At 43.0% G+C, this 27,387-nt stretch overlaps 2 protein-coding genes across 3 annotated transcripts; both read left to right on the top strand.

Moving 5' to 3' along the window:
* Window positions 1-1,403: 1,403 nt before the first annotated feature.
* LOC134536202 (uncharacterized) lies at window positions 1,404-24,125 on the top strand. Of its 2 annotated transcripts, XM_063375854.1 has the most exons (10): window positions 1,404-1,878; window positions 4,401-4,509; window positions 8,613-8,714; window positions 10,999-11,091; window positions 11,976-12,092; window positions 12,445-12,595; window positions 20,711-20,869; window positions 21,363-21,697; window positions 22,027-22,263; window positions 22,776-24,125. In XM_063375854.1, the coding sequence occupies exons 1-10, from the start codon at window positions 1,646-1,648 to the stop codon at window positions 22,971-22,973; spliced, it is 1,734 nt and encodes a 577-aa protein (XP_063231924.1). In that variant the 5' UTR covers window positions 1,404-1,645; the 3' UTR covers window positions 22,974-24,125. The 2 variants fall into 2 exon arrangements, with proteins under 2 accessions (XP_063231924.1, XP_063231925.1); XM_063375855.1 differs by lacking the exon at window positions 10,999-11,091 and having other exon boundaries at window positions 1,408-1,878.
* LOC134536201 (uncharacterized) lies at window positions 15,212-20,716 on the top strand. Its single transcript, XM_063375853.1, has 2 exons — window positions 15,212-15,971; window positions 16,862-20,716. Exon 2 carries the CDS (start codon window positions 16,889-16,891, stop codon window positions 19,220-19,222), a length of 2,334 nt encoding a protein of 777 aa, XP_063231923.1. The 5' UTR covers window positions 15,212-15,971; window positions 16,862-16,888; the 3' UTR covers window positions 19,223-20,716.
* Window positions 24,126-27,387: the final 3,262 nt, after the last annotated feature.

The following is a 27,387-nucleotide window of genomic DNA, read 5'->3' as shown; positions in this document are numbered from 1 at the left end:
ATGAAACTAACTTTGAGTGGTCACCAGTCCTGAGTGGTTGCTAAGCTGGTGGGGTCTACGAACCAACACGTAACTGTCTCGTCTGGGGCGGACCAGGTGAGCAAATAGCTTGTTAAATGGTGTTTGGCTTGAGACATGACGAAGTTAAACAGAGATGGTGCGTCCTTACATGACGGTTGCAACTCGTCGCCAGTCCAGACCGACGCTGGCTAGCCTAGCGGGTCGCACTGTGTCACTGCTACCGTGGCAACAACCATAGGCGTGCGCACGGTAGGTGCCACAGGTGCCTTGGCACCACCATTAGGGTTAACGTTATTTTGTTTTTTACAAGCAGAAATAATACATACTTACAAAAATCCGTATTACTTCCAAAAAAAATATGTTTTCCAATCGTGTCGAGTTACAGATATGTGCTCATAACACTATCAGTATATCAATTAAATTATCAATCGAACCAAATATACACACGGAAACAAGCCAGTTGCAATTACTTGCGTTGTACACGCGGGACGCGGCTACGTAACTTCTGAAATGTAAATACTTCTCCTAGTTCTCCTCGAATTACATAGAAAGCGCGCTCGGTGTCCACTGTTCACTCCACTCGGCAGGCGCACGGAATAATAGCCGCCGTCCGCCAGGGTTTATTTAAAAAAAGAGAGAGAGTTTAGTTAGTTAAAAGGATAGACTTACTCGATGACTTATATGCAGTCGCTGACAAAACATTTTTGTTGTATTCCAAAAGTTAAAAATTTTGCCCACTCTTATTTGTGTATTTTTATTATTTTAATATTTTACATATTTTTGGTATGTTACAAAAACTCCCTTCATTTGTTGATTTTAAAACTTAACGTTTGAGAATGTTTTTTCTAGCATTTATTTGGCGTCTTCAGAAAACATATAAGTACAGTTTTTCAAAGTCACCAGCATGAATTCCGTGCAAACAATTTGTGCAATTTACTTTATGGCTCAAGAAAGCTTAAAACTGTAAATAGTTTAGTAGTTTTCCTGGTGATTTTAACGTTCAAAGCCATAATTTGTCATAAAAAAATGTTAAAATTTTTACATCTGTGTATTTAATGTTTTTGCTCGGAAACACCTTAAATAGCTCCATTTTGCGCTTTCAAATCCAAATTTTTCCGACCCCCCGCTTTAGGCTCGGGGTCCGTGAATGACAGGGCTGTTGTGTAATCTGGCACCACCACTACTGAAGTCCTGTGCACGCCTATGGCAACAACCCCCTCCCAACTTCTTGCAAACACAGAGGTGTGGCCTCACTCCCTACGTCAGCCATGTGCGTCAGTGCCCACGAGAACGAGTCAGTTCGGTTCAGTGCTAGTCTCCTGGCATACCACCCCGTAGCTGGTTCAGGCTGACTCCTCACCCAGCAAATGTACTTTACATCTTTCAAAAGATCACTAATTTGTAGAATACTTCACTGAAGTGGCATGAACGTCCATGTTTTTTTTTTTTTTTACCGTAGTGTGTTTCGTAAAATTTAAACTTCTCAAGAACCTTACAATGTAGAATGCTTTAAAGTGAATGTGTACTGGACCAATCGTGATATTTTGTTTACAAACAATATTGCGATCGGCATGAATTCTTCGACGACAGTATTTTAACGCAAAGAAAAGAGAAAGTGACGAGAATGAGCGTGGTGACCGCAGGCTCGCGGCAGGCGACGTGGGACGACGAGGGGGACGCCAACTGCTCGCTGGGGCCCGCGCCGGCGCGCCACCACGGCTGGGTGCTGCTGCAGGCGCCCGCGCCGTCCGCGCTGCGCTCGGAGCTGCGCTGGGGCTTCCTGCTGCACACGTACGCCTTCGCCTGCCTCTTCTTCCTGCTCGCCTTCTACGCCTTCTTCTCCATCCTGAACCTCAGGTGCGCAGCTGGTCGCGTGTTGTCGCGTGTGGTCTGTGTTGTCGCGTGTCCGCGGAGAGCCCGACGAAACTTGGAAACAAAATTTAACGCAGAATTCTTTAAAATAATGCCGAGCGTGATACATGTACGCAAGTTATGTTTTCCATCTACATTTCTTGACGCCAATCACACTTAGTTTCAGCACCCGCCACTAGAATTTGCTGCCGGAGCAGCTACTTCGACTATCAAATCATTCGATTTGCAGAGCGGAAGGCTAAACTGTATAATTAAGGCTCCTATAAAAGCGAAAAAGAATTTAAAAATAATAAACGTCCCTGGTCGTGCTTGAACCAGTAGTCAGGGTGCCTCCCATTTCAGGCCAAGATTTTATATTTACAGTAATTACAGATAAACCTGTACAATTTTTCAATTGCTCAACTTTCGCGAAATGGAAAATATATACAGCGCATACTTTTGGCAGCGTTAGCTGCCAAAGTTTAATTTTTTTAAAATTTTTTTTGGGTTATACAAATAAGGAGAATTTAATTTATTGAAGAAAAAAAAATGAAACTTTTTTTTAGGTTTTAACTGCAACGCCACTGGCTACTTCAAGAAATGGTCTGAATTTCTTTCAGAAAATACTAAATATTTTTACCTTTCATTTTAATATTTCTCAAATTTGTTACTATTTTGACAGCCAAGTAAACATGGAATGAGTTTTTGTGATAGAAATGCAAAACATATCATGAAGTAGCCTGTGGCAATGTAGTTAACCTGAAAAGTTTCAAATCTGCAATAAATTAAATTCTCCTCATTTGTACAAACCAAAAATGTTAAATTGTAACTTTGGCAGCTAATTATGCAAAAAGTATGTGCTGTATAAATTTTTCATTTTGTGAAAGTTAAACAATTAAAAAAGTCTAAAAGTTGATCAGTGATTAATATAAATATAAAATCAGGACTTGAAATGGGAGGCACGCCCTTAAGTGTTACATTCAATATCTCAACAAATTTAATGTTAAATTTACAGTCAAAATTTTCATTATTATTTAAATATTAAATGGTGCAGTCAATGCAATATCCTGTTGCCATGATGTGCGAACCATGTTAACACATGCTTTCATTCTCTGTTGTGACAGAAACAGAATGTTTGTTTTTACTATGAACAAAATGAAATTGATTTGTTTGAATAAACAACGTATTCATCAAGCAATACAAGTTGTTGAAAATTAGTCCAGATATAATAATGATGATGCATTTTACCTGCAAATGTAATTTTAAGTAAATTTGAAAATCTGGTATTAATATTTTTAAATAATTTAATATCCACAAAACTAATGGTATCAAACCCAGCTGCAAGTGTCCAGTATTCACCGGCGATGGCCCCAGTCTGCCGATGTGACAAGTGTCGAGGAGCGAACACAGAGCGCCCCGGGAGGCACCGTGCTGTGTGCGCAGACAGGCGAGCGTCACGGAGCTGAGGGCAGTGTCTGTGCGCTTGTGTCCAGGAGCGAACAGAGTGTGCCCCGGGAGGCACCGTGCTGTGTGCGCAGACAGGCGAGCGTCACGGAGCTGAGGGCAGTGTCTGTGCGCTTGTGTCCAGGAGCGAACAGAGTGTGCCCCGGGAGGCACCGTGCTGTGTGCGCAGACAGGCGAGCGTCACGGAGCTGAGGGCAGTGTCTGTGCGCTTGTGTCCAGGAGCGAACAGAGTGTGCCCCGGGAGGCACCGTGCTGTGTGCGCAGACAGGCGAGCGTCACGGAGCTGAGGGCAGTGTCTGTGCGCTTGTGTCCAGGAGCGAACAGAGTGTGCCCCGGGAGGCACCGTGCTGTGTGCGCAGACAGGCGAGCGTCACGGAGCTGAGGGCAGTGTCTGTGCGCTTGTGTCCAGGAGCGAACAGAGTGTGCCCCGGGAGGCACCGTGCTGTGTGCGCAGACAGGCGAGCGTCACGGAGCTGAGGGCAGTGTCTGTGCGCTTGTGTCCAGGAGCGAACAGAGTGTGCCCCGGGAGGCACCGTGCTGTGTGCGCAGACAGGCGAGCGTCACGGAGCTGAGGGCAGTGTCTGTGCGCTTGTGTCCAGGAGCGAACAGAGTGTGCCCCGGGAGGCACCGTGCTGTGTGCGCAGACAGGCGAGCGTCATGGAGCTGAGGGCAGTGTCTGTGCGCTTGTGTCCAGGAGCGAACAGAGTGTGCCCCGGGAGGCATCGTGCTGTGTGCGCAGACAGGCGAGCGTCACGGAGCTGAGGGCAGTGTCTGTGCGCTTGTGTCCAGGAGCGAACAGAGTGTGCCCCGGGAGGCACCGTGCTGTGTGCGCAGACAGGCGAGCGTCATGGAGCTGAGGGCAGTGTCTGTGCGCTTGTGTCCAGGAGCGAACACAGAGCGCCCCGGGAGGCACCGTGCTGTGTGCGCAGACAGGCGAGCGCCAGGGAGCTGAGGGCAGTGTCTGTGCGCTTGTGTCCAGGAGCGAACAGAGTGTGCCCCGGGAGGCACCGTGCTGTGTGCGCAGACAGGCGAGCGTCACGGAGCTGAGGGCAGTGTCTGTGCAGGTCGCTGATCTCGAGCCGTCCCTTCATGTCCACCATCAACGGCTTCCTGTGCCTGCTGGGGGCGTCGCGGGCCGGCTGCCTCTTCATCGACCCGTACGCGCTGAAGGAGGTGAGTCCCGGCAGTATCGGCACTCGCCGTGTTTCCAGCCGTGCTGCTCCCGTCATTTCTACAGTTCACGGAAAATACTTCACTACATGTATGCTTACCGTATTTACCTGAATAAAATGGGATGGTTTGTATCAAAACTGATAGACCCAAAAGTAAGATTCGCATTATAATCGCAAGCTTGTATCTTGCGGCTGGAACATGTGAATTTCCAGGGATGGGAACAACTTAGTTGAAAAACCACACGCTCAGCCTCGCAACTGTGTCACTTAAGCCACTTTAGTCCCCTCTTGTGTATGGCAGGCGTGACAGATGTGACAAGATAACACTTGGGAATGGACTGCTCTCACCCCCTCCCCCCTTCCTACCTTCATGTTCCTGGCAACCACCATATAGCACAGCATTCTTTGTTCTCTGACCAATGGCTAATGAACTGCAGTCATAAATAAAACTCTTTTCCTTTTAATTGCTGCCTTTTTTTCCTTCTAATCGTCGCTTGCTGTTTCAAAGAAAGGCCACGCAAATCACTCTACTGACAGAAAGTCGCACTAGAAAATGAGCTATTAAATATGGTATAAATCAAATAATTTAAATAATGTTTAATTTTTGTGTGTTTGAATTTGTGATTTCTAACCCATAGTGTATTTTTCATAAAAACAATTAAAAAAGTTTGGGGTTGTATTATATTCAGAGTTGCGGTATTCCAGGGTAAAAACAGGTAAATGTTGTAATTGCAGAAGGCTGAAATCCTTTGAATTGTGTATTTGGCCGTAGACTGGAGGAGGGGACACTGTCGAGACACTCACAGGGACAGGTGCAGGGACTCTAAGTGCCAGAGGAGCGGGTCGCGAAGGTGGTCACACCAGTGGGGTCAGAGCCTAGACGCAGAGAGCAACGGGACGCCACTCCCTCGATCCTTAGCATATCCCGAGTCCAGCGATAGTATCGTCCGGACGTGAGGAAAACTTGATGCATGCCAGTTGTTGTGTTGACAACATTTTTGTAAGGTTATATTGCCGGTACTTATTTTATTAAAGAACAGCTTTGTGTACATTTCCTAACACACATTGTCATTATTCATGTGGTTTATTCCCAGCCAAATACCTACGTGTATCTAAACTGTTAAAAGAGATCATTCAGGACACGGTAAGCTAGCTGCTACAGACTACGTGCTGCTTGTATTAGTTGCCTACTGCCAACACGAGAAGACATTTATTTTCTGCGGAGTAGTTGTATGTGATTCGTTAAGTCTATTTCCAGTTGTTAATTTCAGCTCGGGAACTTTCAAGATATCTGCTACAAAACTATGGTTCAGTAAGAAATAAAAAAATGTGCTTTCATTTGTTTGATATTCTAGTCTACCATCAAATTATTCCACAAAATATTTGAGCACCGAGATAACAGTGTAAATGTGTGAAAGAAGAAAGTGCTGAATATTACACATGTGACAAATATAAAAATAATCTTGCCATTGACATTGTACGGCCGTGGGCCACCCCAAAGCCCGACCTGCACCCGCCAGTACTCGGCTCCGCTAACGGAAAGCACCCCTAGCCAGGGCCCACCTGAGTCAAGTGAGCGGACCGCAGCCCAAGGTAGAGAATAGCGAACCATTTTAATTACGCATGCAACGCACTCCCCGTGCCTACAAAATTCCCCACACAATAATAAAGTAATCAAAAACAAACAAAAGCCCCTAATTAATAAAGTGCGACGTAGGAGTGGCCGGGTCACTCACGTGTAGCTTCCTACTAAAACAGCTGTGAGTGCAACCCTTGCGGCCTTCAGCCTAAATTCAGTAGTGAAACGTGTGACGTAATTCAAACCACCCCAAATTAGCATTATCGTTCGCCACTGGAGTAGTTATCAAGAAACAGACAGTCTCCAGCTTGACTCTAATATTCAAACTTATTTTAGACAAACTTATTAAATGTCAATTCTAAAACATATATAGATATTAAGTTAATCATTAAGTTTTATTGTATGAATATTGAGCCACTTGCTTTTTATTATTAATGTACTTTTTTACGAATAACGGAACTTTAGAAACTCTGGCGCGACAGGGAGCTCACCCCTCCCCTCGTGCCAGGGCTGCACGTCAGTACAGCGCGACTCGCGGACCGGGACGGACGCACGTCCCACGGGGAGCCAGCATCTCTTTGTTTCACCGAACGTCCATCTGGTAATTATAGTCACAACCAAAACCATTTTTTAAATACTCCCCGTGTGCGCCCGGTCCTTTTCCGGTGTAGGGCCTAACCCAGCCGCGTCAATTTAACACGGCCCCCACAAAGCATTACGTGGTGCCGTGCAGTATACGGTATGGGCCGTCTCCCGCCACCCCAGAACTTTAGTTAATCGCCCAGTGCACAGGCACAGGCTACATCCAAGCTTAAACGTGTTTTTAATTTAGTAGCGAGCCGCGGTCCACACAGGTGGGCCAGCGCGTCGCAAGTTACCGATTACGAGATTAGCCGATGCTAATCGAACACTCCCTCAACTGCGACTGGCGTGAGGACTTAATAAGTAAACACACGTAGAGGCACGCAGGTGTCCCTCTCAGATAACGTGTGCAGTGTAATCGTGTACGTAAAAGTACCACATAGTGCCGTTTTGTCAAGTGTAATTGTATTAATAGTGATCTCAAAACTTCTACGTGTTCCGACGCCTCATTGGCAATCATGTACCGCCGAGTAGACCTCGCGCCCAATGTAATGAACCAGTGTAAATCGTGAACAATAAAACGTCCACCCCGCACCTCCCAAGCGCGACGTGCGACCCGTAGAACAACCAGAACAGTGTATGTAAATTCACCTAAACAACCCACCCAATCAGGAAACAAATTCCATCACCGCCGACGGTTCTAGCGGACCACGCTGGGGCAACGAACCCACGACCATCACACGGTTAGACACCGAGCTAGCCTGGCGCCCTCCCGGAACAGAAATCTCTAAGAAAGCCAGCCACCCCGCTAGGACCTGCGCCCGACCTCGAACACGAGACCGCGGCGGACGGCACCATGAGCACACAGCAGATGGTGAAGGCGTGTAGGCGTGTAGGCGTTCCCTAGCAAGTGAGCGTCTATTTGCAGCCGGTCAATATCAGGCCTGGCCCAGAATAGTTGGGCACATCAATCATTGACTGAAGTCTGTGCAGCCGGCACGAGGGCTTGTCGTAGTCGCTGCTATCAGAGCCGTGTTATCCCTCCTGGGGTTACACGAGGTACATACTTCGTAAAAGTACACTTCCTTAACGCTGTTATCACCACCTCGTAAAAAAAAAATCTTTTTTATTTAAAATATAGTAATTCAAGTTTCTGAAAATGTTAATTAAAAATATAAATTAAAAACTCCCAGTAGAATTACTATTCAAACAATGTAAATGGTAACAAGCGTAAATTTTGTGTCATTGAGGCAGCTTTTAAACACTGTTTTATTCTGAAACTGAACTGCAGCTGAGCATGAGCACAGTTAAGAGAACTTAAAAACTATTGTTTTCTTATGTACAAACTGATATCCCGATGTGTCATTGCAGCAGCCTGCCATTATGAAGTACACATACAAAGTTAAATAAATAAATAAATAGAGAAAAAGCCTGTTGAGACTTTTTTCAAGGGACTGGATCCTGAAAACCTCTTAACAGGGAAAACGTCTTTAAAGGAAAATACATAGTTCAAATTCAGTTGCTAGATAAAAAAAACATTTTACTAAAATGACATACTGTATTAACTCAAAAATTACACCTAACTATTATTTTCATCAGCATGCTGAAAAAACCATACAAGTATAAATACAGTTAGCCAACTATCTAGAAACAAGTTATGTACTTGTACACTTCTGCATTAGGGTATAGCATGATTTTTATTTAAAGTATAGTAAAGGCTATTAGTATTTTCCATATGTCGAATGAATGTGTTTGGTAGAACGTAAAACCAAAATATCATAAAACTTTGGGGCGTAAACGTGCCAGTTTTAAACGAGGTTTTCGAAACAAGGTGTTTTTACACCTAGTGTCCTGTAGGCTCTTGAGAAGGAGCGCGCGTTTGCACACGACTGACGCACGGCAGCGCGGTGGGGCCAATGCGTGCGTGCCGCTGTCTGTTGCAGACTCTGCCGCGCGTGCTGGGCTCCGTGCTGTGGGACGTGGGCTTCCCGTGCCTCACGTCCGCCTTCTGCCTGGTGCAGCTGACCTTCCTGCAGCTGACCCAGGTGCGTGTGTGCCTAGTGTCGCGCACGGCAGCCGCCCCTCGGTGCTGCGGTGGCTCTGCTGCGCGAGGGGAGGGGAGGGGAGGCAGTGCTTCCTCCCCGCCCCTTCCCCGTGGCACGGGCCACTTATTTATTAGTCATTGCTAGAGACCTGCAAATTTCGTGGATTCATTTCGTGATATGCTACAATTCAAATAATTATACCTTAGCGCTGCTTCTGCCATTGGTTCACTGTTAATCTGGAGTAATGAGGGCCAATTAGAGACCCTCGCTCAAAGAAGTGTCGAATCGACTCACAAGTCAGCAGCCAATGAACAGGTGGCATTTGCCCGAGTGTGTAGAGTGTAGTAGAGTCTATCCTGGAGGTCATTGAATCCGCGAATTTTGCAGGTCTCTAGTTATTGCACTTATTTCATGATTATTTTAGTAACGTTAATTTTAGTTAGTTATGTTTATAATTCATTTTACTCTCTTGATTTGTTAATTAATTAATTACATATTTACTTATGGTAAATTTGGCTCTTAAATACATCAAGCAGATTATGTTGCTACCGGTAGTTGTTTCATCCATTTGTAGATTGTTAGCATGTATCACGTTCAGTTATTGTTTGTTGTGACCGTGTGATTGGTGCGGAACATTTCTCTTAAGTGTTTTAATGAGTGCGTTGATTGTGATGGCTGAACCCGCTTAGAGATTGTGTTGCGATGCTGCATGCTGCACATCTCTCTCTCTCTGTGGCGGAGGTGGGAGTTGTTAATAACTTAGGTTGGAGTACATTTAGTTGAGAACTGTTTGTTAGAGCGTTGTAAGTAGAATTTATTAGTTAGTACATACCATTAATAGTACATTTAATAATTAGTTTTTATGCATTTATTTAAAATTGTAACATGCCCACCAACAGTCTTTAGATCTTTTTAATTATAAGGTATTATTATTATTCATCGAATAAACTGTCTTTTTGTTGTGAAGTGCATGATTTCAGAAATGGGAACTTAGGTACATATTAATTTTATGAACATGAATAAAAAGCTTTTGTAAAACATTAAAAAAGTACATAATTGTTTGTAATACCTTTTTGCAAATTCTGTAATCAATACTTAAATAAAACTATGCTGAATTTCTGCACATCTATCACATTAAAGTTGTTCACTTTTCTGTACAATAAATTATTTTCAGGTATTCAGTTTCTTAGGGTTAGCAGAAATATCCTTCCTACAGAAATGTTAGATATATTAACGTATTCTAAAAATCACCTTGTATCTTTTATTTTGCCGAGTGACTGCGGTACAGATACTTTTCACTTTGGTCCAGAGGAAAAGTGAATATCTCTACAGGCCATGAAAATTACCCTGAATCATAATGAAATACCACGTATTTTACTGTTGATGGCAAAAACAAGGTAAACTAATCAATTGCGTATGTACGGACAAACGTGCTGTTTCGCTCTGGTCGTGTTTACTCTCTGTCGCTTTTGGTCGAAGCGGGAGTGCTGTCGACTGTCTAGGGGACTACTTGCGGGACATGTCCCACTTGCCTGATGTGGAACACTGCTGGGCAGGTCCTGTGGTTCCTGAGCGGTGTCAGCAGTCAACCTGAACACCTGCAGAGTCTGCGAACAGCGCAGGTTTACACCAGAGGCTGTTAAACTGACTTCACATGTCTGCTGCGGTCACTCTAGACGGCAGTGTTTCTCGCGAGGAACACAGTAGCCAGACAGTGTTTCACTGGGAGAGGGTTGCGGCGTTAGGGACGTTAGTGTTCGGCCATTGTGGTCCCCATGCCAGTACATGGTCTCTTGTCACTTTAACTAATTACAGTAGTATTGTTTTACAGTCCAGTCACAGAGGATTATCTGTAGTTTTACTGTGAATTTTGTTAAATTACAAATAGTACCTGAATTATGAAATACAGTGGCAATAACCACAAAATAATGTTAACAAATTACATAGTACTATAAAAACAATTTATGATGTCTATGAGTGTACACAGATTTTAATTGCTGCAAAAGGGAGGAGGGGGGTTGAGTGAATTACTTCACCTTCTGTTTGCTTTCAAATTCTTTCCATTTGGTAGAAGTGATAGATATTTTAGGATTTCCGGTTTAGGGGGGATATCATTAAACGCTCCCTGTGTACGCCCTGGATGTCACAACTTGTTTATTGGACAGTACCAAATGTTGTGATTGCAAGTGTGTTTTGCCAGGCCTGAACCGTCTGTCTATCTTCTTCCATGTGGTGTTGGTTGCTGCCTGTGTGTTGATTGGTGTGCGCCTTGCTTGTATCCCAGTCGGGGCCCTTGGCCAAGCACAAGCTGTGCGAGTTGTCCCACGGCGCCGCCATCTTCGTTATGTCCCCCTGGACGTACGCCGGCGACTACATGGTAACAACCTCCGCACGACGCATGTCCGTAGCGCTGTTCGTGGTGCCGTCACCCTCTCGAGGTCTCTCGTTGTTCCGCTCAGAGCATGACGCCATCACGGGCACGTGGCTCCTAGCAGCTACCACGTAGTGTGTGCCTGGTGGGTAGCGTAGTCCCGCACGGACCTGCATGCCCCCATGAGTAGAGCACGGAGTGTTGAACTCGCTACGAGGTGGTCGCCTGGACACTCGAGGTCTAGAGTCGCAGGGGCAGTAGAGTGATACTCGCTCGTGCATTGCGCAGTGCGCGAGGAAACGGGCTGACATGCACCTTCGTGGGAACACTTATTTTTTTTAAACTATATCCTGTGTTAAAAACACATCCGTTTGATAAAATATAACATGTACTGGCTCTTAAACACCAGCTTATCAGATATTATTCAAAAATCTTCTTCAGGTGTGTTTAATAAAGTTTTTTTAACGGAAGCTCCGCTCTTCGTAGAGTAGAGGTTCATTCAGTCGGCCACCTCATCATTGTTCTGGTAACCGTAGTTGTTCCTGGTGTGAGCTAATGGAATAATGTTTATTTTGGATGCTCGCATCGTTGAAACATGTAACAAAACCAAGCTGGTGCTGTCTTCTGGGCTCACGAGTCTTTGTTGCTAGCAGTGCAGTGCGAAGACAAGGTGTCATGAGGCAAGTGCCCCACCTGCACCAAGACTTAGCCTGTCAGAATACCGTCCCTTGTGAGTTGGTTCAGAGGCCACCCTTGCCCTGGAGGTCGCAACAAAGTGTTTCACTCGGACGAGCCTGCCAGTAACTCGGGTGTGGTAGTTCGGTAGTTGTGGCGCAGAGAGGCCGGCGGCTTGCGGGGCTCACGGACTGGGTGCGTGCGTGCTGTTGCAGCTGAAACTGGGGCCGGAGAAACTGCGCAAGAAGTCGTGCCTGTCGCTCATCATCACCGCTCACTTCAGCTTCGTCATCGGCACGGACATCGTGGTCGCCTTCCACGAGCAGTTGCTGGTAGGTGGCCGCATCTCTTGTGCCCGGGGAGGGGGGGGAAGACGCTTGCAGGGAATCAGGGCCCAGCTCCATCCAGTAACGAGGCTCATGGTGAGAATACCACCACTCTGGCAACTGCTTTCAGTGCGGTGTTATTATTCTAACGGATGTCCAAATTTTAACAAAAATTTACTATCTGTTTTCAACAATTGAAAATAATTTATTTAAAATTTTGTTACATGCATACCTACAGCTCAAGTCCTTGGATGGTAGACACGGACTAGTTTATTTTCAAACGAGATCTGAACTTGTGCTCTTGACGTGGGTGAAGATGCGGTATGCGCGAGCGAGTGGCGGCGTGGCGGTGTGGCAGGTGGTGAAGCACCTGGTGGAGACGGTGTTCCTGGCGTGGGGCGCGCTGCTGTGCTGTCTGTTCCTGTACGGCGGCTACCGCGTCATGGCCCTGCTGCGCAGCATGCCGGGCAGTCTGCTGCAGCGCCAGCCCGCCGAGGCACAGCACAAAGGTGCTGTCACAGTGACGTGCTTGTTCGGACACCTCGTCGCCAGGGGCGCAGCTAGCGGGTGGCAGGGGGCAACGGTAAAGTGGGTGGGGGAGGGGGGGTTTACTGAACCCTCTCCCCCTCTCTTTTAATCCAAGAGGGGTCGCCATTTTCAAGTCTGGCCAGGGGCCGCCAGTCATCTCTTAGCTGCACCACTGCTCATTATCAAATGTGAATACTCACAAATCCCTCATTTGGATACGATACTGGTGAGGAAATACTGTTTGGTGGGGGGAAATTGTGTCCGATTACAAATTTTCCGTAAAGTGCAGCTCGCAGCACGCCTCTGGGATGACTCGTGGGTCGCGGCCATTTCGCATGATGTCGAATCCTGAGGTCGTGAACCTGGCAGCTCGTCAGTTACTGAGGGTCCGGTAGCACACGGGCTGCTGTTCCGAGCCCCGGCCGACAGCTGTGTGCGTGGCCCCCGCGTACGATCACGGGCCCTGAACCCAGGATCGGAGACGGCCCGCCTCCCCCCTTCCCAATTTTTGTGTCACGTGCTACAATATAATTGCATGGTTATTTCTTACCTAAACTCTTTTTAGATTGTTTTTTAACCTGAAAATACAGGTATATAATAATAGTTACTATATTTATAAGTCCAAAAATAAGCTATATTTATAAAATTATTTTACTTTAAGATAACCACAGCGAGTGTGTATATGAGATAGAAATAAACGGGGCTGGGCCCTGAACCCAGGTGGTCCACCCAGCCCCGCCCTTGCTGTCCATTACAAACAGGGACCAGTTTCCAGCCTGAGGCAGCGAGCTCTGCCAGCCTCTTGTACGGTGTCCTGCTGTTCCTCCCGACCTTCACGACTCAGTTTACGGGCTCAGAGTCTGTTTCCGTGCGTGCCCCGTGTGGTCTCGGAGGACCGAGCGATGCATCATGCAGAATTCACAATTTTTTTCCTAGCCTAAGTTAATCTAAGTGTGTAGGGGGAGGATCATGTTAGGGGAGGACGTAAGTGTGTCTCAGGCCGAAGCCTTGTAATGTTGCAGAACCCTGCCATCCCAATTAAATGATTTTTCTTTTAAACTGCTTTTATGTATAGGTAAATATAAATAAGTCAATGTTTTTTGAGTGATGTATAAGTTATGAAACAGTATAATCAGATGTTAGGGATACTAATATATGTTATTTTCACTTGCTATGTTTTTAAGAAGGTATTTATTATTTTACTAGACATTTTCAATCAGTACTATTTTTTATGTAATTATTCACAAATGAGCCGTCGTACTAGATTTTTACCTGTTTAGGCCTACTTTTTCAGGTTTTTTCTCAATAAGTTTAATTTGGTAAAGTAATACGTATTATAATTATTGTTCTTAAATTTTATTAACGTGCTGTAATATAATTATAAATCACGGGACTGTGTCTGGGCTTGTGTGATGGTTAGAAAGAGAGGCATGAGAGGCCTGTAAGTGGGAGTGAGAAAGGAACAGTGCTTCCCCGCCAACCGAGATAAAGACGGTAATTTCCCCCCTGCGTGGGAACCGAGTGATAACTGCTGTCTCACGGTGTGGGAGAGAGAACGAGAATGGGAGTCCCCGATTTCGAGGTGAAATTGAAAAGAGACTGATCAGGGGAAGCCCAGAGTTCTGTGTGTAAAAGGTTTTTTACATGCTTTATATTAACTTCACCTGTATGTTTGTCTGTCCGTCTGTAACTCTGTCTGTCCGTCTGTAACTCTTTCGACTAAGAGTGAGTGACTCATCACTGTAAAATGTCCCACCCATTTCATTACGTTCGTTAGCCGAGCGGTCTAAGGCGCGCGACTTCTGTGACGTCAGCTTTCGGATTCAGCGATCGTGGGTTCTACTCCCGGCCACGCCGAAAAAAAAAATGTTTTTTTTCCCCCGGTAAATTCTAATATTATATCCATACATCTAACTGCAAATGATTCGTAGAGACTTTACCATTTCTTTGTGACGTTGCAACTCCAAATAGTTATCTCAGATGGTAATAGGTAGTGTCGGTAACTCATTTCCCTATGATAATTATACATAAATATAGTTTAAAAAACTAAAAAAACATGCTTTTAAAGAATATCAAACTAAAAAGTTAAAAATAAATATAGTTTAAAAAACTAAAAAACATGCTTTTAAAGAATATCAAACTAAAAAGTTAAAAATAAATATAGTTTAAAAAACTAAAGAAACATGCTTTTAAAGATTATCAAACTAAAAAGTAAAAAATAATTTTAAAATTAAATTTATGACAATAGTATATAACCAATACTAGTATAAATGAGAAAAAAGCATGGGGCGCTTAATATACAAAAAATATGGCACAAAGCGCCTCAAGCTTTTTTCTCATTTATACTAGTATTGCTTATATACTATTGTCATAAATTTAATTTTAAAATTATTTTTTACTTTTTAGTTTGATAATCTTTAAAAGCATGTTTCTTTAGTTTTTTAAACTATATTTATTCATGTATTGTAACTTGTTCTGTGATTGGCTTGTATCTGTAAGAGTGAATGAAGCGTGCGTGTGATTGGTCGGTGAGGTCATGTGACGTCTACTCCCTGCGTGGAGGAGACGAGTTCATGAGATCACCAGTCGTCTGTCGAACGCTGGACGAGTAGGTCGCGTTCGATGGCTTCTCACTAAATTATTATGTAATTTACGAAGAGATAATTTCACGTTGGTCAGGGTGTCTACTGACCGGGAAATTCGGGAAATTCGGGAATTGTACATGAGTTTCACAACCCGGGAAAAAAACGGGAATTGTACATGATTTTTGCTTAGTGTACGGGAATTTTTTTTCTTTGCTCGTGCAATTTTCAAAGTGTTTTCACTTTTAAATATATCTCAATACAGAAGCCTTCGCACAGACCAATAAGATTTATGTCAGTTGCTTGATCAGAAGTCCAAGAACGGACTGATAATTTTAGCTAAAACATACTAGAGACTCGTAATTGCTTTAGCTTCTAATGCACGTCAATCCGTACTTCGGTCCAGAGATGTGAGGGGAATATTAAGAAGAATTTGCTGGCGACACTGTATTTTCTCTCGCTCTGTTTTTCATTTCGTCAGTAGTTTCAACGTCTCTAGTAATTCACTTTGTTGTTTACCTACCTAATCAGGGCTTACTGCGTAATAATTTACTTTTTTTTCTCTTTAAGGATGCCTTAGTTTTATGTTGCGTGTGTTTACCTAATCAGTGCTTACTACGTAATAATTTACGTTTTTTTCTCTTTAAGGATGCCTTAGTTTTATGTTGCGTGTGTTGTTTACCTAATCAGTGCTTACTGCGTAATATTGTACGTTTTTTATTCTTTGAGGATGCCTTAGTTTTATATTGCGTGTTTTTTGAAGCGGATTTGAAACGTGAGTACCATCATTATTATTTATTGATCTCGTTTACACCCGCTCCTTGAGTAACGTTGTTCAATTTCTGCTGTTTTTAAGTAACGACGTCTGTTATTTACAGCATAATTTGAAGTAGCGCCCTTTTGTCTTCTTTCATTTATGTGAAATTTTATTGTATCCGTTTAATGGCAATGTTATTCGCGTAAGATTAATTCAATGCAACGAATTAATAGTGTGATGAAAAACAAACGCTATTTTGCTTTCCTTAATAACTTTTCGCGTCTTTCAGAGTTTATGGTCTTAAGCATATTTCAGATATATTTCTATAGTTTGCATTATGTAGAAATATCTCCGATGACCGAGTTTTCAGCCACTGTTTGTATTACATTTGGCATGTCAGCAGCTGCTCTGGTGAGCAAAGCCAGAATCTTCCAGGGCTAGTTTAACTTCAGTCATTAGGATTCTCTAGTGGCTAGTTACAAACAAATTGTTCTAGTAAACAACAGTCGGGAATTACGTTAACTGATTAAATAATCTAAATAATAATATAAAGTGTTTAGTTTATGCTTTGTTAAAGCATACTGGAGGTTAAATGTATTTCCTCCATTATAACATACGCGATAGTATCTTGATTAAAATGGTGTTAGGCAAGCATGATTGGAAAACAAATTATTTTCATTGACTAACACACTTATGGAAAAAAAATATATTTGACTAGCGCTCTGTTTTTCACTAACCAATTATGAAATTACTATAGGGGCGGGTGTAGCTACTTTAAATATTAGTGTCTTACAAAGTATTATATGGCCTGTATAAATTCTTATATCCTATTTTACTTGCATTTATAAATACTCCTAATGTTAACTGTCTTCAAAATTTACCCTTTTTTCATTTTTATGTTTTTGTAGATACGTGATTCCTTTATACTTGCCTCAATGGCTAGGCGTATTCGAGGAAGAAATTCATTTCAACCACAATGGAAGGAAGAATTTCCATGGCTGCAAGAAGTCGATGGAAGCAATCATTCTGCCAGGTGTTCAGTCTGTAGAACTATTTTCTCGGTTGAGTCCATGGGAAGAACAGCTGTTGTCAGTCACTCAAGTGGTAACAAACACAAACTTAGATTAAGTAGCTCTGAGAAGTCCACCTCTCTTGACACGTGGACTACAAAAGCCGGTTCAGTTCATGTGGCAACTGCAGTAGCAAATGCTGTAGCTGAAGCTTCCTCTGTGTCTTCACTATCGAAGCTCCCTTCATTAGGTTTGGGCTCTACTGTTGCTAGCAGTTGTGAAGTTTCACAGGTAGGGCACCAAGTAAAACAGCATACTGTATCAACCAACCGTGGTTTAAGTAGTTATCTTAAAAGAGATGAAGTCACACGTGCTGAAACATTGTGGTGCCTCCAAACAGTCATGAACCACGATTCCCTCAGAGGAGCTGCTAGTAGTGTTAGCCTCTTCAAAAGAATGTTTCCGGACGATTATATTGCTAACAGCATGCAACTTCAAAAAGATAAGATTTCCTATGTTATAGTATATGGTCTATCTCCTTACTTCCATAGTGAACTTAAAACTCGCATTAACAGTTGTGACTTTTTTAGCTTGGGTTTTGACGAAAGCATGAATAAAGTAGCACAAAAGCAACAAATGGATTTGTCTGCAAGATTCTGGGACATTTCACAAAACAGAGTATGTTCTCGTTATGTAACATCAGTGTTCCTGCATCACACCACTGCTGAAGATCTTCTTAAAGCTATAAAAGCAGGCCTAGAAGATTTGGATTTTTTGAAGATCATTCAATTGTCGATGGATGGTCCTAATGTAAATTTCAAATTATTGAAACTTTTGGCTGAAGATACCCGATCTTTTCCAGATGCTCCACAATTTCTTGACATTGGATCTTGTGGACTGCACACTGTTCATAATGCATTTAAGACTGGTATCAAGAAGACTTGTTGGGACATAATGGAGTTCTTCAGAGCTTTATACTATTTGTTCAAAGAGGCTCCGGGTCGACGAGGCGACTATACACAGGCCTCTGGATCTAATGTGTTTCCTCTGAAGGTATGCTCAATCCGCTGGGTTGAGAATGGAAGAGTAGCAAAAAGAGCTAGGGAAATGTTGCCACATGTTGACAAATACATAAGTTCAGTTAAAGGCACAGCCAAGGAACCAACATGCCGTAGTTTTTCAACAGTTTCAAAGGCAATTAAAGATAATCTTCTTACAGCTAAAATAGCTTTTTTTGAGGGACTGGCTGAAAATGTGGAGGAATTCTTAAAGGAATTCCAATGTGATGCTCCAATGGCACCATTCCTCTATGATGCTTTAACAGTTTTAGTGAAGCATGCTATGACGAAAATTGTCAAGAAGAATGTTCTTGAGAGTACTTCTCTTCAAAAAATAGACGTTTTGAAGCAAAATGAGAGCAATTCATTTATCTGTCTTAAAGACATTAAAAATGTTGACCTTGGTTATGGGACAAGGTTAGCTTTGGGAAAGTGCAAGAACGTCTCCGAAAAAGATATTTTACTCTTTCGTAAAGATTGTCGCACTGCTCTACAGCATTTTGTAGTAAAACTAATGCAAAAGTCTCCTCTGAAATATCCTTTGACCAAAGCATTAAATTGTCTGAACCCGTGCCACATGTCTACAAATGCTGATGCTTGCAAACAACTTACATCTGCTCTTGAAATTGTTCTTAAAGCAAATCTTTTTTCTGCTACCACAATAGAAAGGGCTGACCGTGAGTACAAGGTTCTGTGTTCACAACCACTTGTAATGGAAGATCTGAAGACATATTCACGATCCGAGACTCGACTGGACGCGTTCTGGATGAAGTTGATAGATGGTAAAAAGGAGTATGAAAACCTCGTTCCAGTAGTTAAACTTCTCCTAACCGTATCACATGGGAATGCACCCTTAGAGCGTGGATTTTCTGTAAATAAAGAGATTTTAGTAGAAAATATGAAAGAAACGTCTGTCATTGCACAGCGTCGTATTTATGACCATGTAACCTATGAGGGTGGATTGATGAAACTTGACATTACAAAACCCATGATTCTTTCAGTAAGAAATGCGCATTGCAGGTATACAGAAGCACTCAATGAACAACGACAAGCGAACGCAGATGCTATGAAACTTTCGGAGGCAAATAAACGTGCTGCTGCTGAGCTTCGAGAGCTTAAGGAGAAGAAAAGGAAGTTGATTGAGGATGCTGAACGAGAAGTGTCCATCATCAACGAACGTGTTAAGGAGCTGCAGAAATAAGTACCATAACTTACTTAGAATTGAAATCGAGTTTTCGGACTATTGTGGACCTGTGAAATAATTTAGTCATTTACAAAAAATTGAAGGCTAGAATTTAACTTTTCATAAAAATTGTATTTTTGTGTTATCAATGGTGTAATGTATAAAATATTACAAGGTCACTTATGTTTTTATCATAATTTGTTTTGAAAATAGTGTCGTGTAGTGTGTTTATATTGTTTGTATAAATGTCACAGTGTTGAGGCAGAAGTGTTATAAGGTATACAGCTGAACTTTATCAGGATACGTTACTAAAAGGGTTGTTACCACGGACAGGTTTTCAAATAAACCTTTTAAGACCAAGTGTTCAGGCATGTGTATGTATGCTTGCATATGTTTGTAAATTTTGTTTAATCATCTTTATTTTTGTAAATCTTCTGAATATCTTTGCAAATTAAATTTTTGAAACTTAGAAATTACTATAATTTAGTTTCTGTTATGTTAGTAAAGTGCAAAACTTTTGTACAGGAATTTTCTCAGAAGTGTACAGGAATGTACAGAAATTGTACAGGAATTTTGCTAGCTCAGTTTGGTAGACACCCTGTTGGTGGTCGGAGCCAGGCCTATTATTAAATCAACCTAATTTTTTATATATTTTGTTTTCAGGTATAATTAGAAATTACGGCCACCTTCATAGGCGTTTTGGCTCGGGGCGAGATTCGTTTTCGCTGGGTGCGGCCCTGTTAGAGGTCGCACCATCTTCGTGTACTTGCAGTAAAACATTACTGAAGGACTTAATCGACGTTATTTTATTATTAAATCTCATCAAGCGAACTGAGGGCAGTTTTCGACGGGCAGATATATGTGTGAAACGAGTGAATGAAACATTGAAAGTGTTCTGGATTTTTCGGTGCATCCTAATTGGAAAGAATAAAACAAAAACTACAATCAACGTTTTAAATCTTTTTATTTTTGTAAGTAACGAACCGTTACAGCCTATACACTCTACCATAATGGCGCAATGCAATAGATGCAAATATTTGTCTAACCAATAACATTCGACACATCCATGAAGTCGGCATGAAATAAACGGCGAACTCGACTGACTTCTAACCCCAATTAGAAATACATTTTACATTTCCGTCTCATCGCGGGCGCGACTTTACTGAAGTGAATGTCATAAAATATTTCTGAGAGATGTTTGAACTGGTGAGTTGGGGGTTGCTATCATTACTTGCGCATGTTTCAAGTTTTTTTTTTTTTAGTACTAAATTCAGTTGTTTATTCTCCGAAATATGATAGTGCACTGTGACTTTTATAGCTGAATGTTAAATTTTGAACTAAACATGTCTGTCTCTGACACGTCAGTAAAAAATCTGCAAATATATGAGGGCTGCTGTACTTCCTGTTGATTATGCGAGAAACCTACCTACATTTAATCTCTTAAGGTTTGTGGCATGAACCGTGGAGTCACAGTAGGTAATGCGATGGGTGCGCGTGTGTGCGCAGGCATCATGCAACTGGCCATGCTCGCGCCGTACAAGAACCTGGCGGGCTCCGTGGCGGCCGCGTTCATGCCCACCATGCTCACGGCCCAGGCGCGCGGCGCGGGCGCGGGCGACCGCTCCTTCAGCTTCCGCAGCGAGCGTACCAGCCCCCCGCCCCAAGGTCCGCGCAGACCAGCTCTCTTCCATGAACAATAGCATTTATTAAGTTTTTGACTGGAATCAAGTACCATGCATTTTTTTTGTGTATGATGTTCATGTGAACAACAAGTAAAGATCATAGTCAACATGTTAGATGTAAATATGCAGAAGAGTGTATTTGATACAAATGTAATTATATAACACTAATGATTTATCTGAGATTTGCCTGCACTTCAGCTATTAAGGTACCTACCTGTACCCTATGTGGCCTAGTTAACCTGCATATTTTGTTTTTAATTGTTTAATGACATAGAATTCCATAATGGCACCTAGAATCAAAAGAAGGAATAAATATTATTTACACATACCAGAGAGATGGTGAGAACATCAGGATGAAGGGAATTAAATAATAATGTAAATCAATTTTTTTTTCCCCCCAGAGCATCTGAAAGCAGTTCTCTGATGACGTGTCTCGCGTACTGCCACGCCGGAGTGCAGGGATGCGTGTGTCGCAGAGTGGAGCGCGCTGGCGGACGGCGCGGGCTGCAGCAGTCCGGGCGGGCCCCGCAGGCAGGGCAGCCCCGACCCCCGCCGCCGGCCCCCCCGGCTCGCCGCCGCGCCCCCCTCGCTGTCCCCGGGGGGCCGCCGCCCCAGCCGCCGCGACAGCGACACGGCCGCCCTGGCGGACATCGCGGAGGACGAGGCGGGCATCTCGCTGGTGTCACCCACCGCCTCCGGCCTGGCCGCCAAGCGCGCGCGCCGCCCCCCGCCGCCCGGCGCCGGCGAGCCCGACGAGGAGGGCGCCGAGGCGCGGCTGCTGCCCCGGGCCGCGCCCCACGCCGACGGCAAGGTGCGTCACGCGAGCTCTAGAGCCCGACTAGCACCCTCGCGAGGTGACGTAGTTAACCCGGTAGCCCTACTTCTCGTGACTCAAGTGCGTGGCTTGTGGACTGAAGACCCACTTTAGAATTCATTATAAAAATCTCATATTGCTGATGTGTGTGAGAACGCAATAAATCCTGGACATTACTTCATCCATTTTTAACTTTGTAATTAGTGTTAGAGCCTGGTCTCGCAAGATACTTTCACATGATATGGATATCATCCAGGGCACTACTGTACACTTCACGCAGTGGTCTGCTCACGTGTCGAGGCTGGGGAACGCTACTGCTGTTCCAGTCCAGCGACCTCACCCTGCACTCGATCCTGAACCACATCGCGTACGTGAACAAGGCGGCCATCGACTCGGGCGGGGAGGGGGGCGACCCGGACGCCAAGAGCCAGGTGCGCGCCGTGCTGAACGTCACCTACACCACGGCGGCCATGGGCCTGCTGCTGTGTGTGGCCAACGGCGCGCGGCTGTACGGCCCGTACGGCATGCTGGCGCGCTCCGTCGACGCCAGCGCCGGCCACTCGGTACGTGCCGCCACTCGCTTTAGTCTGCCGTCACGTTCGGTTGTCTTGCAGTGAGTTTCTGTCTGCCAGAGGAATTAGTTTTGCTCTTCCCTTTTATTTCAATATGACCTAAAATTGGAAAACGAAGTATTGCTTTTTAAGTAATTATAAACAATTGCATCCATACTTTCTTGCCAGTTTGAAAAGATTTTAATTAATACTTGATGGATGTGAAACACAGGAGATGGACGGGAACCAGGGCTGCAGGATCTCATTACTAAGAGAACAGATGTAGCACAGCTGTTACACAAAAACTTAAAAGGTGATAACCGATTAGTGAGGGTATTTAATTTAGAAAGAAAAAAAGGCTGATAAAACATTTGTAGAAAATTATTTTGAAATTCGAGGTGTGAACTGATTAATGAGGTGAGGTGAAACTGGTCAAAGAGGAGCAGGTTGTGAATGTTAGTTGACGAGGTCATGTCGGTGCCAGGCGAGGCCGAGGCGGGTGCGAGCTGGGGCTACTGTTGCAGGGCGCGGACAGCGAGCTGCTGCCTGAGGAGCGGCCGCGGCCCTGGCCGTGGTTCCTGTTCCAGACGCTGTGCCGCGCGCTGGAGTTCGCCATGGGCTGCGCCATGGCCAACATCACCAAGCAGCCGGTGCACGGGCGCCGCGCGCAGCAGTACGCCTACTCGCTGCGGCTCAAGCACCGCGAGTCCCTCTATATCTAAGTGCGCGCTTGTCCCGACACGCTCTCTTGGTGTCGCGCTTCAACCGCCGGCGACTGCAGTGGCACGGACGAGACCAGTGAAACTGTGTTTCCAGTCTTTGTTGAACCTGTTGGAGTGTTGCTCTGGAGAAACAAGAACAGTTCTGGCTAGCGTAGTTGTATACAGGCACGGGCGTGAGGTAGTTTGACGAGGTCACCACGCCGGGAGGGTGACTACTAGCCCAGCTATCAGAGAGAGAGAGAGAAGCAACCACACAATAGTCAGCTACAAGTGCTTGTCAGACTGATTTAAACACCTGCAATATCCTCGAGACGGACTTCCCAGATGCTCGTTAGACCAAGAGGAACAGTTTTACAGCCCAGCGTAGCCAATCATAAAACTCTCATATGGGTCGGACTAAATTTTTTTTACACCCAAAAATTGACATAAGATGTGCAATTCATATGCGGGTGAATACGGCAACCGGCTGCTACCGCCAGAGGCAACGTAGCGCACTCTACAGGTTGTGTCCCAGTGTTCACACGTGTCAGCTCTTTGAGAGACAGTTCAGCCCAACACGAGAAGGAAACTCACTCAATCTTCACCGTGGAATCTCACGGGGTTCCCCCTTCCCCCTTCTTGTCCTCCTGTCGTTGACTCCAACACGAGGACCTTCCGCACGTACAATCTTGATGTCGCATCTACTTCTACAAACATGTGTACTCTGTAGTTTCTCTTGTTAAGTAAATGTTTAGGTTTCAATAGGGCCTCTTTTGTGTTACCAAATCACATAAGGAAAGAATTACTAAAAGCAAGTAACCAAAAGAAAAGCAAAAGAAATTAAATTTTTCTACTTGTGATGATACCATATGTTGTTCCATTTTATATATAAATGTGTATTTTAATAATGGATTTACCAAACTGTAGAATAGCTTGTTAGCATAGGATGCATTCAAATGGCACTGAATTCCACTGAATGTTGCCCTGTGTTTTAGAGTACCAGGAACCAACGTGTTCGTTGTAACAATGGCTGTGTCGACTGTACTTGTTAGATTTATGCTGCAAATGTAGCGATGGTGTTATTTATGTATCAATTATATTGTATGACATTCATTGTAATGTTGGGTTGTTTAAATATATAGTGTTGCATTAAATGGTGGTGTGCTCCCAAAATGATTTATATTTTTGCTCAAAGGTTGGTTTAGGTTACAAAAACGCACCGGGCCGGTGCCAAAACTATTGCGTCCAGGGCACATGACCAACTGGCCCTAGATCCTGTTCTAAATATGCATGCACACTAGCTACTGTACCATGTTTGGGGTGTCTGATGCGGCAAGTGTCTGCGCGTGTGAAGAACTTGGTAGTGCCACGTGGCGGGTCGTACTTGTGTCACTGTCGCGCTACGTGGGGGATACCATGGAGAATGGAATGAAGACGTAATTTAATAAAGGCTTGGAATGCCAGGAACCTGAATAGTGTTTAAAACCAGACTAACTCGCTCGTTGGCGACAGTTCCGAGCGGTCCGGCAGTGGTGACATCTGGTCATCCGTCATGGCAGGCGACTCTGTGTTCCTGTTTAGGCAGCTGCTTGCCTTACGCGATTCGACAGCAGGAAGGTTGAGATCACTGCAGTCAGTTTCTACTAGAAGCAACCTGCTCAGGAAAGTATGTTTACTCTATACAGTGGGCACAGACTGGCCTACAGCTAGGGTTATGCACTTTTTCCTATCGCCAAAAAATTACAGAAAACATGGAAAAACTATGAAATCTGATGTTCCTGCGAAATTTGCCTGGTTTTGACATATTAACGAGAGAAAAAAAAATCTGGCAAAAAACACTAAACTATGGTTTATCACATTGTTAGCACAACAGAGAGAATGTCTACTTGTATCATCTTGCTTTGAGAATAATATGCAATCCATCTTATCACTGTTAACACAGTGAGAAATGACAAAAATCCTTAAATAACTGTCACACTTACATTATTGAACGTGTATTGTCTGCCATAAATTTGTGCAGTATGGGATGGTGTTTAGAATCCAATTTTTTTTTTCCCTCGTAGAAACTCAAGTGAAACTTTCCCAATTTATTAATTTTTTGCTAAGCTCAGATAACTGCATGGTAAATATAAAGTAGCTGAAAAAATTATTGGGTATTGTATTTTATACTATAGACCTACCTATTATTGATATATTATAGATATAGGACATGATACTATAGATATATTACCTACAGTATTGTATTCTTTAGGCCCACTAAAATATACGTACTTCAGCTAGCCACCAGTTATTCGACAGTAAACTTTAACGGAAGGTATATCTCAGAGTCTGACTTTAACTGGGTGTCGTAAAACAAAAATTAAAGCTATCCTGCAGTTAAATTTTCGCCTTAGGTTTGAACAAAAGTCGTAAAACCTGTCTTAAGTCATAAAACCTTTGAATAGAGTATATAACATAGAGTAACTAGAACTATTAAGTTCCATGGTCCACGAGAAATTCAGCAGAGTGCAGAATTATTGCAGGCTGGCAGTTGCTGTTCTTAAACTAGGTAGTCTGTCATGATACCACTATCATCTCCATTGAAAAACTACAACAGACCATCTGTTTATTTGGCAATATATTCAACAGAATGGAATCAGAAATTCAATCCCGTCATAATCGGTGCTGCGAATATTTTGCCATATTTTTCTTGTACAGAGTACTTTTTTTTTTCCAGAACTATGGCATATCTGTACTTTCATTTTTTTGTATTCAAAAATACCTGTTTGACAATACTAAAAAATGTATTCAGCTCGACAACTTGCGATGAGACCGGGAATTGTCTCCTACGTTATCAGTCGGGGGGCCAATTAAATGTGTGGTTACAACACTGACCACGCAAAAGGTCGTGGCAGCGAGTGGTTGCAGTGGCCAGGACATGGGGTGTGTGTAGGGGGGTGATGGGGGAGGGGTGAGAGGGATATATCTCCCCTCCCCCCCAATCCTAAATATAAATTATTCTCACCAACAAATAGAAAAAAAATTTGAAAGCAAACAGTGGGAAAATTTGTGGTTTTGTCCCCCCCCCCCCCTTTTTTTTTTCTATTTTCGCCCCAAAATCGCAAAATGATATTCAGCGTACGCTCGTGTTCAGGACTACCAGTGGTGGCGAAGCTTTTCGTCCCGCTGCAAGCTTTTGGGCCGTCAGTGATTTTCGAAGCTGTACCTTCTTGATGCCTGGTTAAGAATCCGGCTCCAAATTATAAAGGTAAAGAATGTGTTACGTTAATTGTAAACACTCAATATCCTTGCAATGGTGCTATATTATTTATTTATTTATTTATTATTTATTAAAATTTGTGACATGCACACCAACAGCCGAAGCTTTAGAGGTGTGCACAGAACAAGTAATACAAACACGACACATACAAACGAATAAATACAACATAAACAGGATAATAAAAGACGACACAAACAAGCGAATAAATACAACCTACACAGGAAAATAAAGGACGACACAATAACAAACAAAACAAAACAAAACAGCAACTGAGATAATTTTAACTAATTGATCTAAAATTGGAAGAATAAACAGGATTATAAAATTACTCAGAATATTAGGGTAATCATAAAAATTAAAATTTGAAGTTTTTAATAAAATTTTCATATTTATTGAAATTTGAGATAAGTCTGTAAATTAAATCATTATTATTGTGTAAGGAACATAATAGGGATCGAAGGCGGCTTTTGAACTGCGGGACTCGAATACCAGAGTTATCAAGTAAGTATAAGCAATTAATTTTTGAACTATAGCACTTAAACACAAACAGGGCATCCAGATGGATGCGACGATTTGAAAGAGATTCTAATTTGGGTAATTGATGGTGTCTAGAACTAATTATTTTGAAAAATTTATTTTGTATGGATTCAATTTTGTCACTGCCGGTGGTGTTAATACTGTTCCAGATAACTGAGCAATATTCGAGTTTACTTCTAACTAAGGACAAATAAAGAGTAAGAATGGATTCAATATTAGATGCATAGTAAGTTATATAATTTATTAAATATAAGGTTCTACGGGAAAAGGATACTAAAGAATTAACATGTTGATGAAAGAATAGTTTGGAATCAAGAATAACACCAAGATCTTTTAAACTAAGAGATTTGGAAATTTTTGAGTTGTCAAGAAAATAATCATATTTAACTGGATGAATTTTCCTTGTGAAAGAAATAATTTTTGTTTTATCTTTGTTAAGTGAAACTAAATTCATTTTGCACCAATTATCAATTTCAGTAATATCAGATTGAAGAAGCAGACAGTCATTTAAGGAGGAAATTTCTCTGGATATTTTAAGATCATCAGCAAACAGAAAACCAGTAGTATGATGAAGAACTTTAAAAATATCATTGATATAAATATTGAATAATAAGGGAGATAAAGTACCCCCTTGAGGCA

This window comes from Bacillus rossius, chromosome 10 (genome assembly GCF_032445375.1).
Source record: "Bacillus rossius redtenbacheri isolate Brsri chromosome 10, Brsri_v3, whole genome shotgun sequence".
Taxonomy (NCBI): Eukaryota; Metazoa; Arthropoda; class Insecta; order Phasmatodea; family Bacillidae; genus Bacillus; species Bacillus rossius.
The sequence above is the reverse complement of the archived record's forward strand: the minus strand, read 5'-3'. Positions and strand labels throughout refer to the sequence as shown.

Bases quoted from the DNA above. Each gene is read 5' to 3' on its own strand.
- LOC134536202 (XM_063375854.1), top strand. From the start codon at position 1,646: ATGAGCGTGGTGACCGCAGGCTCGCGGCAGGCGACGTGGGACGACGAG. The intron at 4,510-8,612 runs GTGAGTCCCGGC...TGTCTGTTGCAG, and splicing joins ACCCGTACGCGCTGAAGGAG to ACTCTGCCGCGCGTGCTGGG. The intron at 12,093-12,444 runs GTAGGTGGCCGC...GCGGTGTGGCAG, and splicing joins CCTTCCACGAGCAGTTGCTG to GTGGTGAAGCACCTGGTGGA.
- LOC134536201 (XM_063375853.1), top strand. From the start codon at position 16,889: ATGGCTAGGCGTATTCGAGGAAGAAATTCATTTCAACCACAATGGAAG.